This window comes from Schistocerca americana, chromosome 2, assembly GCF_021461395.2.
Source record: "Schistocerca americana isolate TAMUIC-IGC-003095 chromosome 2, iqSchAmer2.1, whole genome shotgun sequence".
NCBI lineage: Eukaryota > Metazoa > Arthropoda > Insecta > Orthoptera > Acrididae > Schistocerca > Schistocerca americana.
In genome coordinates this window covers 168,886,156-168,905,867 of record NC_060120.1, presented here as the reverse complement: position 1 = coordinate 168,905,867, position 19,712 = coordinate 168,886,156, and the positions used below count along the sequence as shown (strand labels likewise).

Below are 19,712 nucleotides of genomic sequence, written 5' to 3'. Positions count from 1 at the left end.
TCCTCCATGCCGTGGAGAAGCTGCGAAACCGGAACAACGACGCAATACGCGAAAGAACGACCCTACTCGTCGCCAATTGTGTAGTAACACTGTTCACGTTTACGTCGCACTTCACTTAGCGTAGACCGGGACTGTGTCCTATGCATGCTCGATGTTAACTGACTGGGCACGGCCCGTGCTGCCTGAGTTGTTGTTGTTGTTGTTGTTACGCCGGCAGAGGTCGCGTCCGAATTCTCGCGTGCCCTCTGGTGGACGGGACTCTACTTGCGGCAACTACCATCCGTGACACGCCGTGCCGATTTGTGCCTCCCGCGATCTTTCTGGTGGCTACTGCAGCAGTGGTGACAGAGAGATGTAGAGGCTTGCACTAAATAGATTACTGATGATAGCTTAATCAAACCACCCTATGAGAGTAACAAACAGCCCATAACATGCAGCAAATGCTGGTCTCAAGAGAAGAATGGCAGGTTAATGAAGCAACAAAACAACAGTTCAAAGCCCACAGGAATTTACTGTCTCAGAAAGTTATTTCTATGAAGGTCATAGTATCAGCTGTTGTTTACATGTATTTAATTTATTTAATTTTGCATGATTGGTCAATTTCTCTTTTAGGTTTAATGCTTGCACATGTGTGCTCACTTTCAGAACTGCCATATCCACTGCCAAATAATAAGATATATTATGACATGTTGGCACCTACAGCACTTAAGAATGACCTGTAAGGCCAAATTGGCCAATAATGCAAAATTAAATAAAGTAAATACACATAAACAACAGCTGAGGTGAAACCACAACTACAAACTTCAACAAATATATGGCTGTGGTACAGACATGAAGAAAATTATTGTTCTTTCTACGATTTTCTCTGATCTAACACAGTTCTGGATTTCTTTAAAAAAACTTGAGTTTTGCTTCTCCCTTGTCATAGTTGTATGGTACATAATGGATGCCAGCTAGGGAGGAGCAGGAAGAGGCTGAGAAAAACAAGACAGAAGCTGGTTTCCTATGCTACAGTACAATACTTGATCGAGACTCTCATACTAGTGTATGTGTAATCTTCAGTCACTTATCTGTGTTTCACTCTAACACTTTATGTTTCATACTGTCTAAATTTCTCATAGAGTTGTTCAGCTCATTGACACAGATTCAATTCAACAACTGATCACTTTATATGCATATCTTCAATATTATATGTATTTTAGCTGTGACAAACAACACTTTTTGCACAGACTGTAAATCAATTGTTCACCAATGATGACAACAGCCTTCCCCCTGTCACCTTGAGTTAAGATGATCATCGTTTACCTCAAAACATTTCAAATACAACATATGACTACACTTGAGATAGTATGTACAAAAAGAAGTTAATTTTCTCCCATTTCCTACACAATTATGAAAATACAGCACTATAAATATAAGGTATAACTATCTTACACTATCTTACTAATTGAACTGGCCTTCCTGTACTCAAAGACAAATCTACAGATTTCTAATGAATACATCACTAGATTGTACTTATAATAATATCATGGAAAAATGCAGACAGCTAGGGTGGTGGGAGCTAGTACTAAACCGAGCTACACATTTCTCAAGCACAACATTATGTAAAATACTGATCCAAATTTAAAAGTTAGTTCACAGTCTATAACTGGTATTACAGCTCACCTGGACCTCGATATTTGCTTAACTGTTGATACACTTGCTTCATTCGTTCTATGTTTATTCGACTTGCGTATTGGTGGTCCACTACAGGCAAAGGAAACTCCTTCCCAATGATGCACTTCGCTGTTATCTGTACTGATTCAGGGGCTTTCCAAGGTTCATGGATATACCGTGTTGGAAAGTTCTTCAAAATGGGCAGGTACTTCCTGTTTGCAACATGAAAAAAAAATTGATTTTACGAGATGATTCAACATTCATTTAAACACAGTCCATATGCAACTTTAACAACAAATATACGAAGATATGCTATGTCATAATCATAATATTTCAATACCTTATGAAGTCCCCATTTGGATCTGCCTTGCGACCAAACCGGACAGGACAATAACAATGGAAGAACTGCTGAAAGAAGGATGAGCAAGACAGCCACATCCACATTCCAGCATTAACAGACCAGTCAGCATCAAGCAGTAGTTCATCAAACACCTGTACAATAAGATAATTCTGTAATGCATTAAATGCTTCCAACAAGAGAATGTGGATATTACTGACCATAGAAAAATGTGTCTTGATGACAGTAAATATGTTGTATATTCCATAAATCATAGTGAGGAGATTATGAGAAAGTTGAAAACATCAGAAAAACAAAATGCAGGGTGCATATTTTATGCAAGAATTGATATATTTAGATTTACTCTTCATTCTGCAGATCCAAAGTGAAGTGTTGTTTAAGATGTGGAGCAGTCAAGCTATACCTTAACAGACAGCAGCAACTTCTGCAGACTACTGTTGTAAAGTATGCAATCAATAAATTACGATTAGTGCTTGATTTTCTAACTATGGGAATTAATTCTAGATTATTTTAGAGGTGTAAGAGCTACTTTGAAGTAAAAAACTCACTGTTCCTCTTCTTATATTACCTATCTGCTTTTTTTAATTGAATATTTAAAACAGCATTTCTGTACCCTTACAAAGAACACTATCAGCTGTCAGTATACTGGATATGTCAAGATCTGTTTAATGCCAGCATTAGAGTTAAATTATAATTACTTCCTTGTGTTTTGATATTCTGATAAATTTTAGAAGGAAGCACACTAATAATGTAATCATTTATCTTGTTATTTTAGTATATGGCAATTTTCAATTTTATCCCTGACATCTGATTGCAACCTGTTTAGACTTGTACTAAAACATAAAATTCTGTTGTGAACAGTAAATAAGGGTGCATAGTCTACACAGAAATTATTTTACTCTTAGTGTTGTGGTTGTGAATGGCAATAGTTCAACTTAAATTCACTCTTATTACTGTACATTACCATAGAATGAATACAGTATTTTTAAGAATTTACCAAATTGCCCCAGAAGATAAGGTTTCAGTCATTAATGAGTGGAACAATGCAAATTGGACTAGCAATTCTGTTTTTAGATCAATGCAGTGACAGGGATCTCTAAGTGCACAGCAGGCAGGACTCAGAATTTTAGCTAACTTATCCCTTTGTGGTCTCAGCTCTCTGAGACTGCAGATGTGTGTGCAAGTTGCATTTATGTGTGTGTGTGTGTGTGTGTGTGTGTGTGTGTGTGTGTGTGTGTGTGTGTAGTTGTGTCTAATGCTGACAAAGGCCTTAATGGCCGAAAGCTTTAACTGTGTGACTCTTTATATTGTGCCTATCGTGACTCAGCATCTCCGCTATATGGTGAGTAACAACTTTCCTTCTCTGGTATTGTTACATTCCATCCTGGATTTTCCATTGTTTGATTTATCCCTTTGTTTGTGCCATCTCAGTTTATTATCTATCTGCAGGCTCTCAAATAATTTTTTGCTGCTGCTTCTTTGTGACTGGTGGAAGAAATCTTGTGTTTGCTTTGCATCCATATTCTCTCTTTCTTCTTTTCAGTAAACGTAAATGTAGAATGATTAATTAGTTTAGTGAATAACTTAGTCCACATCAACCTATTTCGTGATGCACCATTTATTTTACCAAACCTGTTACAAAAACTTGGGTGCACCTTTCTTTGCATCTGCTCAGTTTCACAACTCCTAGGGGAAGACAAATAACATCTGCCTCTCCCGCTTTTCTTTTATTTCAAGGCAAATGAAAATGAGATGGCAACAGAGAAAAAATGCTATTGTGTGCACCTAACTGATAATAAAGAATTCTAGAAAAATAAATACAAGAACGTTACATATGTCGCAGCTATGAGAGATATCATATACACTCCTGGAAATTGAAATAAGAACACCGTGAATTCATTGTCCCAGGTTGGAGAAACTTGATTGACACATTCCTGGGGTCAGATACATCACATGATCACACTGACAGAACCACAGGCACATAGACACAGGCAACAGAGCATGCACAATGTCGGCACTAGTACAGTGTATATCCAACTTTCGCAGCAATGCAGGCTGCTATTCTCCCATGGAGACGATCGTAGAGATGCTGGATGTAGTCCTGTGGAATGGCTTGCCATGCCATTTCCACCTGGCGCCTCAGTTGGACCAGCGTTCGTGCTGGACGTGCAGACCGCGTGAGACGACGCTTCATCCAGTCCCAAACATGCTCAATGGGGGACAGATCCGGAGATCTTGCTGGCCAGGGTAGTTGACTTACACCTTCTAGAGCACGTTGGGTGGCACGGGATACATGCGGACGTGCATTGTCCTGTTGGAACAGCAAGTTCCCTTGCCGGTCTAGGAATGGTAGAACGATGGGTTCGATGACGGTTTGGATGTACCGTGCACTATTCAGTGTCCCCTCGACGATCACCAGTGGTGTACAGCCAGTGTAGGAGATCGATCCCCACACCACGATGCCGGGTGTTGGCCCTGTGTGCCTCGGTCGTATGCAGTCCTGATTGTGGCGCTCACCTGCACGGCGCCAAACACGCATACGACCATCATTGGCACCAAGGCAGAAGCGACTCTCATCGCTGAAGATGACACGTCTCCATTCATCCCTCCATTCACGCCTGTCGCGACACCACTGGAGGCGGGCTGCACGATGTTGGGGCCTGAGCGGAAGACGGCCTAACGGTGTGCGGGACCGTAGCCCAGCTTCATGGAGACGGTTGCGAATGGTCCTCGCCGATACCCCAGGAGCAACAGTGTCCCTAATTTGCTGGGAAGTGGCGGTGCGGTCCCCTACGGCACTGCGTAGGATCCTACGGTCTTGGCGTGCATCCGTGCGTCGCTGCGGTCCAGTCCCAGGTCGACAGGCACGTGCACCTTCCGCCGACCACTGGCGACAACATCGATGTACTGTGGAGACCTCACGCCCCACGTGTTGAGCAATTCGGCGGTACGTCCACCCGGCCTCCCGCATGCCCACTATACGCCCTCGCTCAAAGTCCGTCAACTGCACATACGGTTCACGTCCACGCTGTCGCGGCATGCTACCAATGTTAAAGACTGCGATGGAGCTCCATATGCCACGGCAAACTGGCTGACACTGACGGCGGCGGTGCACAAATGCAGCGCAGCTAGCGCCATTCGATGGCCAACACCGCGGTTCCTGGTGTGTCCGCTGTGCCGTGCGTGTGATCATTGCTTGTACAGCCCTCTCGCAGTGTCCGGAGCAAGTATGGTGGGTCTGACACACCGGTGTCAATGTGTTCTTTTTTCCATTTCCAGGAGTGTATTTATAGGCTTAGGAACTTCACATATGGAGCCTCATCTAGTGTATGCCTATTGATGTTTATTTCTTGAACCAGTAAATTTATTTATTTATTTATTTTTTAATTGAATAATATGTGCCTTCAACAAACAAAATATTTTTTTCAGAATCCTCTGATATCCCAGATAAGTCATTTACATATGGCAAGAACAGGAGTGGACCAAGCACCAAAGGTTACAGTGGTGGTACCATATGTTAATGTGAAGCTTCATTTTCCCTTGTTAAGATACGATTATGTCCAGAGTTTCAGAAAAGGTACATCAATTCATCAACTAGTTTCAAAGCAGAACTCAAGGGTGGCACAACCAAGTTAGCACAATATTTTAATTATTTAACTGAAGCATGCAGCTTTACTGTATGGATAAATGATGATGGCGTCCTCTTGGGTAAAATATTCCGGAAGTAAAATAGTCCCCCATTCGGATCTCCGGGTGGGGACTACTCAGGAGGACATCGTTATCAGAAGAAAGAAAACTGGCGTTCTACGCATCGGAGTGTGGAATGTCAGATCCCTTAATCGGGCAAGTAGGTTAGAAAATTTAAAAAGGGAAATGGATAGGTTAAAGTTAGATATAGTGGGAACTAGCGAAGTTCGGTGGCAGGAGGAACAAGACTTTTGGTCAGGTGAATACAGGGTTATAAATACAAAATCAAATAGGTGTAATGCAGGAGTAGGTTTAATAATGAATAAAAAAATGGGAGTTCGGGTAAGCTACTACAAACAACATTATTGTGGCCAAGATAGAAATGAAGCCCATGCCTATGACACTAGTACAAGTCTATATGCCAACTAGCTCTGCAGATGACGAAAAAATTGAAGAAATGTATGATGCAATAAAAGGAATTATTCAGACAGTGAAAGGAGTTGAAAATTTAATAGTCATGGGTGACTGGATTCGATAGTAGGAAAAGGAAGAGAAGGAAACATAGTAGGTGAATATGGATTGGGGGGGAAGAAATGAAAGAGGAAGCCGCCTGATAGAATTTTGCACAGAGCACAACTTATAGCTAACACTCGGTTCAAGAATCATAAAAGGAGGTTGTATACATGGAAGAAGCCTGGAGATACTGCCAGGTTTCAGATAGATTATATAATGGTAAGACAGAGATTTAGGAACCAGGTTTTAAATTGTGAGACATTTCCAGGGGCAGATGTGGACTCTGACCACAATCTATTGGTTATGAGCTGTAGATTAAAACTGAAGAAACTGCAAAAAGGTGGGAATTTAAGGAGATGGGACCTGGATAAACTGACTAAACCAGAGGTTGTACAGAGTTTCAGGAAGAGCATAAGGGAATTATTGACAAGAATGGGGGAAAGAAATACAGTAGAAGAAGAATGGGTAGCTTTGAGGGATGAAGTAGTGAAGGCAGCAGAGGATCAAGTACGTAAAAAGACGAGGGCTAGTAGAAATCCTTGGGCGACAGAAGAAATATTGAATTTAATTGATGAAAGGAGAAAATATAAAAATGCAGTAAATGAAGCAGGCAAAAAGGAATACAAACGTCTCAAAAATGAGATCGACAGGAAGTGCAAAATGGCTCACCAGGGATGGCTAGAGGACAAATGTAAGGATGTAGAGGCTTATCTCACTAGGGGTAAGATAGATACTGCCTACAGGAAAATTAAAAAAACCTTTGGAGAAAAGAGAACCACTTGTATTAATATCAAGAGCTCAGATGGAAATCCATTTCTAAGCAAAGAAGGGAAATCAGAAAGGTGGAAGGAGTATATAGAGGGACTATACAAGGGCGATGTACTTGAGGACAATATTATGGAAATGGAAGAGGAGGTAGATGAAGATGAAATGGGAGATATTATACTGGGTGAAGAATTTGATAGAGCACTGAAAGACCTAAGACGAAACAAGGCCCCAGGAGTAGCCAACCTTCCATTAGAACTACTGACAGCCTTGGGAGAGCCAGTCCTGACAAAATTCTACCATCTGGTGAGCAAAATGTATGAGACAGGCGATATACCCTGAGACTTCAAGAAGAATATAATAATTCCAATCCCAAAGATAGCAGGCATTGACAGATGTGAAAATTACCGAACTATCAGTTTAATAAGTCACAGCTGCAAAATACTAACGTGAATTATTTACAGACGAATGGAAAAACTGGTAGAAGCCGACCTCAGGGAAGATCAGTTTGGATTCTGTAGAAATATGGGAATACGTGAGGCAATACTGACCCTAAGACTTATCTTAGAAGCTAGATTAAGAAAAGGCAAACCTATGTTTCTAGCATTTGTAGGCTTGGAGAAAGCTTTTGACAATGTTGACTAGAACACTCTCTTTCAAATTCTGAAGGTGGCAGGGGTAAACTACAGGGAGCGAAAGGCTATCTACAATTTGTCAGAAACCAGATGGCAGTTATAAGAGTCGAGAGACATGAAAGGGAAGCAGCGGTTGGGAAGGGAGTGAGACAGGGCTGTAGTCTCTCCCCGATGTTATCCAATCTGTATATTGAGCAAGCAGTAAAGGAAACAAAAGAAAAATTCGGAGTAGGTATTAAAATCCATGGAGAAGAAATAAAAACTTTAAGGTTCGCCGATGACATTGTAATTCTGTCAGAGACAGCAAAGGACTTGGAAGATCAGTTGAACGGAATGGACAGTGTCTTGAAAGGAGGATATAAGATGAACATCAACAAAAGCAAAACGAGGATAATGGAATGTAGTCAAATTAAATCGGGTGATGCTGAGGGAATTAGATTAGGAAATGAGACACTTAAAGTAGTAAAGGAGTTTTGGTATTTGGGGAGCAAAATAACTGATGATGGTCGAAGTAGAGAGGATATAAAATGTAGACTGGCAATGGCACGGAAAGCGTTTCTGAAGAAGAGAAATTTATTAACATCGAGTATAGATTTAAGTGATGGAAGTGATGGAAGTGAAACATGGACGATAAATAGTTTGGACAAGAAGAGAATAGAAGCTTTTGAAATGTGGTGCTACTAAAGAATGCTGAAGATTAAATGGGTAGATCACATAACTAATGAGGAGGTATTGAATAGGATAGGGGAGAAGAGGAGTTTGTGGCACAACTTGACAAGAAGAAGGGATCGGTTGGTTGGACATGCTCTGAGGCATCAAGGGATCACCAATTAAGTATTGGAGGGCAGCGTGGAGGGTAAAAATCGTAGAGGGAGACCAAGAGATGAATACACTAAACAGATTCAGAAGGATGTAGGCTGCAGTACGTATTGGGAGGTGAAGAAGCTTGCACAGGATAGAGTAGCATGGAGAGCTGCATCAAACCAGTCTCAGGACTGAAGACCACAACAACAACTGAAATACTACCATAGCCAGAAGAAAGACTCCTTTTGAGTAACCTAATGATTTTTGTGATGTCTTTTACAATTGATTTGGCAAAACTGATGTCTACTGGTGAAATATGCAATGCCTGTCACAGTAATTCCAATGAAACTGCTTTCAGTGGTGCCTTTTTTGTCCCTGTGTTCTCATCTGTTGGTGGGAAGAATTTATTGAATTTAATGACCAATAGATATTACATGAATGAAACAGCACTGACCTATTAAGTAATTCATTAAGAAATTCAGTGAAAACGTGAGTTTTATCTCACATTCTAAACAATTTTTCCTCTATAAATCCAATTTTTATGCCCTCTTTTTCTCACTGAACTGAACATCAGTTATAACAACTATTGTTTTGAAATACATACCTTCATGCCTTCTTCCCATGAAATCCACAAATCTCCTCGTGTAAGGAAACACGCCACAGCATGCCTAGCTAAATAATGTATCCAACCTTCTTCACGCAACTGGATCATTATAGCATCAATCCACGGATAACCTGTTTGGCCCTGAAATATTAAGTAATAATTATTTCACAAAAGTGTAACAACGATGTGATGTTAACTTATTTTGCAATATTATTTTGTAGCACATGACAAAATATATTTGCTTGCAGTTTTTCCAATAATGTGTCATCCTGGATAGAATATAAGCAATCTTATTAGATACAGAAGAAGCACTGTAGCCTACAGTGAAAGAGCACATAAATAAGATAATGATGGTCATAGTCTTCAAGCATTTCTTCACTTTGATCTGAATACACACACACACACACACACACACACACACACACACACAAGCACGATACAAAGTAGGCCTACCAGAATTCTACATCATGAATTTCCATTTCATCTGACAGGGCAGTCAATTACAAATTAAAAACTGTAGTTCAGCAGAAATAACTTTAGACTGTTTTTAAAAAGGATTTCATTTTTCTCCAGTTTTATGTAGTCAGGCAGGTTGCTGTAAATTGTATTTCACTATAGGACACTTCTTTTAACAGGAAGATATTTTGTATTTTGTATTATGGTCTGGGAGATGTGAATGTATTTCATCAGCTTCAGGATTCATGATTGTGATCAGAGATGTTTTGTTAAGAAACATCAGAAGTTCCTGCATATTCTCTTACAATGGATATTAATACTTATTGTTATATACGCTGTCCCCACAAACCATGAACAATGATGACGTGGGATGACTTGTGTGCCTCTGCGATACAGATAGCTATAGAGCAGGTGCAACAACGTATGATGAGTATTTGTTTGTAGCCATTATAAACAGTAACTATCAAAATTTGTAAACAAATTTATAAATACTTTTTAGTTTGTGTATTATATTTTGCTTCAATGGTGCAATGATGTTTAATGACATTTGTAATCCATGTATTGCTTGTAAATTCCTAAATTACTTGATATTTCATTGTTTATATTGGTGCAGTGGCTACATTAATTTTAATAAAGATGCTTCTCCCCATCCCTGATATGTCCCCTTCTCCTCATACCCTCTCATGAGTATGCACTTTTTTTTATGTTATTGGTCCTTACCCTTATGAATTCCACTATGATTCTCCTGCCCTCCCCCTCCTGTTCTCCTTTCATCCCCTTCCCCACTGCCCATCAAATGAATTATACAATATATTACGGATAACCAGAAAGTAAGGTTACAAGGCCCTTTGCTCTACCAGGGAACTGAATTTTTCATAGTTGGTGCCACTGTTGTGTATGGTAGAGTACACTGAAATGAATGTATGATAAGGGTCATCAAGAGCATTCTGATTCTCACTGTGGTGATGGTTAAAAATGAGTCCCACCAAATGCTAAATGTGTTCTGTAATATGCTACTTGAATGCGAAATGCATGAGTGCCACGGTGATTCATCACAATTTTGTGTCAGTGAGTGGGGAGGGTATTATGTCATGGCAACATGTGACCAAATGGGTACAGCATTTCACTTTCCTGGAAGAACAGAAATTCATGATGAAGAGAGAAGTAGATGCCCGACCATGGTGAATAATGAACGGGTGCAAAATGTGAAAAGCATATTTGTTTTGATCACCACATGATCACTGATGACCTGCATGAACTGTGTCCTGAAGTTTCTTGAACCGTTTTTCATGGAGTCGTGATTGATCGACTAGAATATCATGAGCTCTGTGAGCGATGAGTTCCGAACATGCTTACTGCAGAACACAAAGTCAACAAAGTCTAGGATATTCGTGAGAGTTTCTTGGTCATTTTGCAAGTGACAATGAGACTTTTCTCAGCTCCATAGTGATGTGGGAAGAAACATGAGTTCACTAACATATCTCAGAGAACAAGCAGCAATCAAAGCAGTGGTGCTACACTCAATCCCCTTCAACAAAAAAACTTCAGAAGTCAGCAATCAGTTCAAAAAGTAATGGCTACCATTCTATGGGACAGAAAAGGGGTTCTGCATGTCAAATTCTTCCCAAGAGGTGAAACAGTCAACTCTGCATGATATGGTGAGACCATTAAGAAACTCTGCAGAGCCATACACAAAAAACAGTGTGAAATGCTGATGAAGGGAGTCTGCCTCCTTCATGAAAATGTTTGGCAGCCTTCCAGTCAAGCAACTTAAGAGTTGCTGATTTCATTTCATTGAAATCTTTTAAACCACTCCAATCACAGTCCTGGTCTTGCACCTAACTTACACCTAGCAACTATCATTTATTTCCTAAATTGAAGGAATATGTGGGTGGAAAATACTTTTCCCACAATGAGGAGGTGCAAATCAAAGTAGAGTTGGTGGGAGATATTTACAAAGCAGGAAATAAGAAGCTCATCCTGCAGTTGGCAAAAAGCATGAATGGTGATTATGTGAAAAGATGATGTAATACCTATGCTACTGCTCCAATATGTTTCATTGAAATACATGCATTTGTGTACGTTTGAAAAATCTTGTAACACTACTTTCCCGATATCCCTTGTATAATTGTATTTTTATAGGTACAATTTGAATTATTGCATTTAATTTTACATTTAGGTCTCCATCCATATTTTCTTTATAATTTTCAAGTACTGTTTTGGTATCAATTTGCTCACTTATCTCTATGAATGCTTTTAACACCACTGCTATCATACAACCAGGCCCTCTTCTGGCATGTTTTGATAGTTATCCTTTGTAACAGTGACTCGTCATTAGTTGAGCAGCTGATGGTGAGGGCATACAAATGTGATGCTACACTTTGTATGAAGACATTTTGTATGATATGTGATTTTATTTTTAAAGGTTTTTATAACATCTGTACTCTTAATGGTTATTGAATGGTAGACTTGTGCTTTCATGAATTTGTATTTTACTTGGCTGGCATTTTAAAGATTGTCTACACCCAAGACATATCAAATATTGTTTGTTGAACAACAAGTGAACTGTTCATTTCCAGCAACCCATTCAGCAGTGATATAAGAAGTGCTCTGAAGTTGTGTATGCTCATTACCAATTTGGAAGAAAAAACATTTTATTGATAAAAGGTAAGTTTTTTTTCTTTGTAAATATTACATTATGTTTTGATCACCTTTAGGTAGAGTTTCAGCACTTGGCTCAAAAACCAAAGAAAGCAGATGCAAATGAATGCTGCATTGTGCAGTGAGAAAATTCAGGGTTGTACACCAGGCAGTTTCAAGTGTGGAAACAACGCAAAAAGTGTCTTACTTCATAATTACTATTGATAACTTACAGTTCATGTTGGCAGCTGAAATTTTGTAGAGAGCAATTTTGCAAGGTAGTTAACAGTGGGAAAGAAATTGAATAGGTTGACATGACACGTCTGACCATATCCTTGTGAGGTTACCCATAGGTTTAGTCATTCGTGAAGTTTGCCAGTGCAGAAAAAACATGGTAACCCATCTTATTGTCCATGAGATAATTAGTACTTTTAATCATTTAGCCAGGCTTCTTGTAATCTTGATCTCACTCAACATATTCTGCATTCTGCTTTGCCATGCTTTTTCACCTATAAGCCACAGGAAATTTATGATTTTACTCCCTACTAAGACCCCTCATAAGATCTATAAGCACAGCATATTGTAGGTACTTTCAGGGTACAAAGTCATTCACAAATGGGCTCACATTTGCAGATGATAAATATGATGACATATTAATCTAAAGAAGGTATGGTACCACACATTTGGAAAGAAACTCCAACGTAGATTTACAAATGTACAGAAAGGCAAATAAATAGTAAAACAATGCTTACTGTGGCCCACTTGGCAAGTGCTTCTGGATTCCTGTCCCATGGAATTTGTACACATATTGGGTTTCCATACATTTTATCAAAATATGGATTTTTTGTTGCTGCACAGTAAAAAAATTCCCGCCATAACAGCTGTCCATGTAAAGAAAGAGGCGGGCATGCCTTTTTTATCTGGAACACATTGAATAAACAATAACATCTGTGAGAAAATATTTAAAAAAGTTATGAAAGAATGCACACTGAAATAACTATCCAATTTTTTGCACAATTGTTATAAAAAGTATTTTGCATTTGACTCTGAGTTCACATTTAACTATCAGCTAATATGTCAGTTAGCTAATGGTTAAAACAATTTCTCAGTTCAAATCATATATAATATGACAAAAACACTGTCAACAGAGCCCTGATTAAGCAATTAGAATAAAAAAGCCCTACTCAGAAGCTATAACCAACAACAAATAATAACTGTAGAAATTGGAAGTACCACTATGTGCTTACCTTTTTGTAAAGATCAGTAAGCTGGTAATAGAAAAGCCTCGTAGACAAACAGCCAAATCTTAAATACGGACTGAGACCTGTCTGACTGGCAAGCAATGACTGTGATGTCATTCTAGGTCTTCCAAAGGATGCCACCCATGCCTTTCTTTCGAGGTGCCTTTCCAGCCTCGCAAGTGCCTCAGATTCTCCTCCCTGCCACACAGGAGGCATCAAGCCATCAGTATCAAAACCTAATATAGAAAAAAAGAAATAATTAATAGTGTAAAATACATTATTACGACAAACAATATAAAATCCAGGATGGATTACTGATGATATTATGAAAAGGACAGATTGTTGCTCACCATATAGTGGAGATGTTGAGGAGAAAGGAAAGAGGAGAAGGAGATTAGTGTTTAATGTGCCATTGACAATGAGGCCATAAGAGATGGAGCACAAGCTCAGATTAGGGAAGGATGGAGAAGGAAAGCAGCTGTGCCCTTTTGAAGGAACCATCCTGGAAATTGCCTTAAGTGATTTAGGGAAATCACGGAAAACCTAAATCAGGATGGCTGGATGCAGGTTTGAACTACTGTCCTCCCAAAATCAAGTCCAATGTGCTAACCACTGCGCTACCCTGCTTGGTGAGATGTTGAGTCACAGACAGGTGCAACAAAAAGACTGCCAAACATGTGATCTTTTGTCCAAAAGTAATTCTTCTAAAATAGACAAACCATTCACACACACACACACACACACACACACACACACACACACACACACACATATGCATTTTGTCTTCTTTACAAGAAGGCCTTTTTGGCCAAAAGTTCACTTGTTTTTGTTGTGCCTGCCTGTAACTCAACATCTCCACTAAATTATTATAATAAATATAAAATTTACATTGTACCTTCAAGTTTCCAACTGGGAAACAAAAACAGTTCTTGCATTTAAATGAGTACTGTAACACCACTTTGTATCATAGCAGATTTTGTAAGTTTTCTAAAAATGATGTGTGATATCTGCATGGAATAATTTTCCCACAATGCACAACAAATTTAATGCTCAAAGTGACTAATTAACATCCATTATATTGCATGAATACTAACTTCTAATGGAATCATTAATGTTTCCTCTACCAACCTCCCAACAAAGAAGCGAATAAGAATAAATAAAACAAAAAAGAGTAATACATCAAATCAATAAGCAAGAAATTCCATGTTGAAATACTGCCCTCTCCCTCTTTTTCTATGGTTTCCCAGCAGTCCCAAGATGTACCAAGGCTACGATAAACTGGTGATGGAAAACATAGGGTTATCCACAAACTGCTCTGTACACCAAATCTAGAAAACATTTTGAAAAAATATAACCACAAATGGGGAATGACCCTCAAATAAAGAACACCTTTAACTGTCAGTCAGCAGCGATAAAACTCCCATGTGGCACTATGTTGCTGAAAAATCTGTGGAACTAAATTCCCAGTTGGTCACACTTACCCACAGCTGAGTCAAGATTGCTGCACACTCATCACTTGTAAACCATAGTACTGAACAAGTGTAGTCATTGTTATTCCATCCTAATCCATCCCTTAGGAAGGAAGGATTATCCCAGGTATAAAAAGGAGGAAAAGTGGGGGGAGGGGGGGGGGGGGCGTGCCACCCCTTTTAACAGACTAATGGTCTTCTACTCCTACCAGCTCACTCCTCAAATCTAGAGGCCAGGCAAGGGAGCTCTTCACTTTGTCTTGACACTATAAAGAGAGAAGCAGAATGGAGTCACGGGCAAGGAAACAGTGACACTTCCACCATTTGGGGTCTCATGACCCAGAACTACTTACTTGCACATCTCCATCCATACTTGTAGGTACCATTCCTCAAGGTAAGTGCGTCTCCATATTCACTGCCATGATTCACTTCATAGAGTCCCATGCAATAGCCCGAAGCTACTACAAAATCCTCAGAAACAGGTCTACAACATCTTAAATTCTTTCGACAATGCTTACTCTAGAAAATATACGGGGTGACTTTTTAACAATATTGTGAAAAGGATCGACTGCTACTCACCATAATGATGACACACTGAGCTGCAGACAGGTACACCCAAAAGACTGTTACACATTAAGCTTTCAGCCAAAGCCTTCTTCAGAAAGGGAAACACATACACATTCACACAAACAAGCACACCTCATGCAGATATGACTGATGTCTCTGGCCGCTTCAGACAGATCCGCCCCGAGTGGCCAGAGGTAGTGGTTATGCAGGCATGCGATGTGCTTACTTGTGGTTTGCTTTCCGGAGAAGGCTTTGGTCGAAAGCTCAGTGTCTAACAGGCTTTTTGTTGTGACTATCTGCAACTTAACATGTCATCTTTAGGGTGAGTAGCAATCTATCCTTTTCATAATATTGTTGATATTCCTTTCCAGGGTGACTTTTTGATGCATACAGGAGTGTCACTTGTAGAAGTGCACTTAATTTGCAAAAAAATATTCCTCTTCCAGTTTCTGTTTGTCCTATGGTTTAGCCAATAATTAATATCAAAGCTTTTTGTTTATAGGAACAACCTTCAGAAACTGCCTGTGGTCACATCAGGCACCAGGGTGATGTTACTGTAACAAGCAGCTGTGTAGGACACTTCTTGGATGAGTTGACAATATGTAACAAATACACATAAGGAAAAGTATGCCACATTCATTCATGGCACTCAGAAAGTAGTTCTTCTGGCTGTGTCATGCAGTAATAAAAGTTTCCACAGTTGTGACACTCTTTCACTTGGATCATTACTGAAAGTTTTCTTGTATCATGCAACCAATGTGGTTCATTTACATGAATGAGTTTCACGAACTCTTTATATTATGCTCATTTTAGAAACAAAATATTTAGTTTTCCATTGATCCAACTTGTTGCTTTCAAGCTACAGAAAAACAACAAATGTAAATGTTAGTGTGTGTGAACTGCGGTATATAATTTTTCAATTCCTTTCAGCGTTATCTGTATGGAATTAAATTTTCCTTAACACATTCAAAAGTTACCCTGTATATTTGCTTGTCTAGCCATGTTGAAGATTCCAGTTGATTCCACAATATTTTGATAGCTGATTTAGTTGTCTTCATCACACAATGAGAGCAATTGCTTTAGAATTTCCTACTGCTCGACTCCAAGCACTCTCGTAGAAACTGAGGTACTGAGCATGGTTAATTAATTCATTCATTCATTCATCCATTTGTCCATACTTCATGTTCCATACATCACTTCATGAAAGAGAATCTTCATAGGTGTGAAATGGACCAGCTTATACACTATCGAAGACAAATTGTTTTTAAAGATGGCATTAATAATTAACTGTTGTTAAACTCCCATAAATTAGTTGTGCACATAACAAACTGTTAAAAAATGGTTGCTTCCGTCTCAATTAGTTTCATTAAAAAGCTTCTGCTTATAGCTTATCATTTTCATACAACAGTTATCAACATTTGTAGCAACATAAATTTGTTTACAGTGAATATTGCTACTTTTCATGCAATGAACAGAAGTATTAAATCCTAAGACCACACTTGCAGTACCTGATAAACCTGACTAGGTCAGTCGTAGAAAGATTGTGCACAACAATGTAATTGTTTTACTTCACATCTTGAAAGTATCTGTTGTCCATTAAAGGCATTAGTCTGGAATCTTAATCTCAGCAGCTAGTCCTTGTTACAGCCAAACATTTCCAATTACCTTCTGACTAGCATCTGAATAGGTTTCAGTAATGTCTACGCATCCTAATCCTCTTCTTTCTTGTTTCATTTATTTTTTTTAATGACTCAGTTACTTTTTAAAAATCTGGTTCAATAATGTCAAACAATGGAAAATCCAGGATGAAATGTGACAATACCAGAGAAGGAAAGTTGCTACTCGCCATATAGCGGAGATGCTGAGCCGCGATAGGCACAACAAAAAGATTCACACAATTGTAGCTTTTGGCATAAAGACCTTTGTCAGCAGTGGACACACATACACACATGCACACACACACTCATGCAAACGCAACTTGCACACACGTCTGCACTCAGAGAGCTGAAACCACACTGCGAGCAGCAGCACCAGTGCATGATGGGAGTGGTGACTGGGTAGGGGTAAGGAGGTGGCTCGGGCGGGGAGGGGGAGGGATAGTATGGTGGGAGTAGCGGACAGTGAAGTGTTGCAGTTTAGATGGAGGGCAGGAGTGAATGTGCGGAGGGGGGAAGTGGTAAGTAGCGGAAAGGAGAGAAATAAAAAGAAATTAAAAGACGGTGTGGCGGTGAAATGACGACTGTGTAGTGTTGGAATGGGAACAGGGAGGGGGCTGGATGGGTAAGGACAGTGACTAATGAAGGTTGAGGCCAGGAGGGTCACGGGAATGTAGGATGTATTTCAGGGAAAGTTCCCACCTGTGCAATTCAGAAAAGCTGGTGTTGGTTGGAAGGATCCATATGGCACAGGCTGTGAAGCAGTCATTGAGATGAGGGATATCATGTTTGGAACATTGAGATGAGGGATATTATGTTTGGAACATGATATCCCTCATCTCAATGACTGCTTCACAGCCTGTGCCATATGGATCCTTCCCACCAACAGCAGCTTTTCTGAATTGCACGGGTGTGAACTTTTCCTGCAATACATCCTACATTCCCGTAACCCTCCTGGCCTCAACCTTCATTAGTCACTGTCCTCACCCATCCAGCCCCCTCTCTGTTCCCATTCCAACATTACACAGCCGTCATTTCACCGGCACACCCAGTCTTTTAATTTCTTTTTATTTCTCTCCTTTCCGCTACTTACCACCTCCCCCCTCCACACATTCTCTCCTGCCCTCCATCTAAACTGCAACACTTCACTGTCCGCTACTCCCACCATACTGTCCCTCCCCCTTCCCACCCCAGCCACCTCCTTACCCCTACCCAGTCGCCACTCCCATCATGCACTAATGCTGCTGCTCGCAGTGTGGTTTCAGCTCTCTGAGTGCAGACGTGTGTGCAAGTTGCGTTTGCATGAGTGTGTGTGTGTGGGTGTGTGTGTGTGTGTGTGTGTGTGTGTGTGTGTGTGTGTGTATGAGTGTCTACTGCTGACAAAGGCCTTTATGACTGAAAGCTACAATTGTGTGAATCTTTTTGTTGTGCCCGTCGCGACTCAGCGTCTCTGCTATATGGTGAGTAGCAACTTTCTTTCTCTGGTATTGGTTCAATAATGTTTTTAATTTGTGTGCCAGTCAGTAATGTCCAAGTTATCTCCCTGCAGTGCTCTTCTTTGTTGCATATGTTGTTAATATTCAATCCTTGCTTTCATAATGAATAGTTCATTAATAGGGATAGCAACAGTTTTACATGACTGAAAATCTAGCAAACCATTCATGCATCATGATCCAAACATTCCAACACAAAGAACAAACTAACACTTGAAAAATGCAAAGGCCTCAAATACATGTTTGAACATTAAAAACACCACACACATATTCTATCATATTCTTAACTAGAAATGTAAAAGAGGTCTAAACAAAAAAAGTTTTACTGGCATTCAACATACGAGAAGATCGAAAAGATAAGTCTCTTTCTTATCAGTTTAGGGATGACTAAGTTGAGACAATGGGAAGAAGAAATACTGGAGCTAACCCCCCCTTTCCATGCACACACACACACACACACACACACACACACACACACACACACACACACACACACACGTAAAAGATTATGTATATATCCATTGTGCAGTGCCTTCATTACAACTTGCATGCCAATTCTGCAGAGTAAAGAAAAAAACACATTTAAGGTACTTAGCCAATTTACTGTAACAATTAAAACTTTAATAACAATGTTACCTAATTCCTCTAAGGTAGGAACACCAAATCGTTCATCATGGTCATCAGAAATAGGGGTAAATTTATCTTTCACACATGCTGGTGTGATACTGGGTTCAGCTGGAGGTGGTGAGTCCATGGAAGCCACTATATTTTGAAACTGGTGGTAAGTTAAAGGTGCTTTCCCTCCATTTTTTTCAATGATCCTGTAAAAACATATATTACATCAATCTACAAGTGCAAAAAAGGGATTTTACTTTAACACAATGTTTCTGGTAAGGTGATAAACCAGAATTTGAAATGATCCCAAAAGTGGGCAATCCTGGGAGCAGGAGAAAAGTGATGGTGCTTCAGAACTGATGGCAGCTAGAACATAAGAAAAACTAGAACTGATGTGGAGCTTGTAGAAAGTTGTTCTTCCCAGAAATGGAACAGGGAAGGGGTAAATAATAGTGGTAGTGGATGTATTCTCCATCACACCCTGTAAAAGTTGGCTTGAGGAGCATAGAGGTACATGTATAAGATTATATACAAGATGATATACAGACTGTAAT

At 39.7% G+C, this 19,712-nt stretch overlaps 1 protein-coding gene across 7 annotated transcripts in view; it reads right to left on the bottom strand.

Moving 5' to 3' along the window:
• LOC124592964 (cryptochrome-1-like) overlaps positions 1-19,712 on the bottom strand; it is a 180,257-nt gene that overhangs the window by 61,476 nt on the left and 99,069 nt on the right. For all 7 annotated transcript variants that reach the window (XR_006977770.1, XM_047131884.1, XM_047131888.1 and 4 more), the window contains exons 4-9: positions 19,180-19,364; positions 13,366-13,595; positions 12,871-13,038; positions 9,023-9,163; positions 1,997-2,148; positions 1,666-1,868 (exon numbers count right to left, since the gene is read on the bottom strand). Coding sequence is in view for 6 of the 7 variants with exons in the window: in XM_047131884.1 (XP_046987840.1) it covers positions 1,666-1,868; positions 1,997-2,148; positions 9,023-9,163; positions 12,871-13,038; positions 13,366-13,595; positions 19,180-19,364 (1,079 nt within the window). In the remaining variant the exon portion in view is untranslated. The remainder of the gene's footprint in view (positions 1-1,665; positions 1,869-1,996; positions 2,149-9,022; positions 9,164-12,870; positions 13,039-13,365; positions 13,596-19,179; positions 19,365-19,712) is intronic.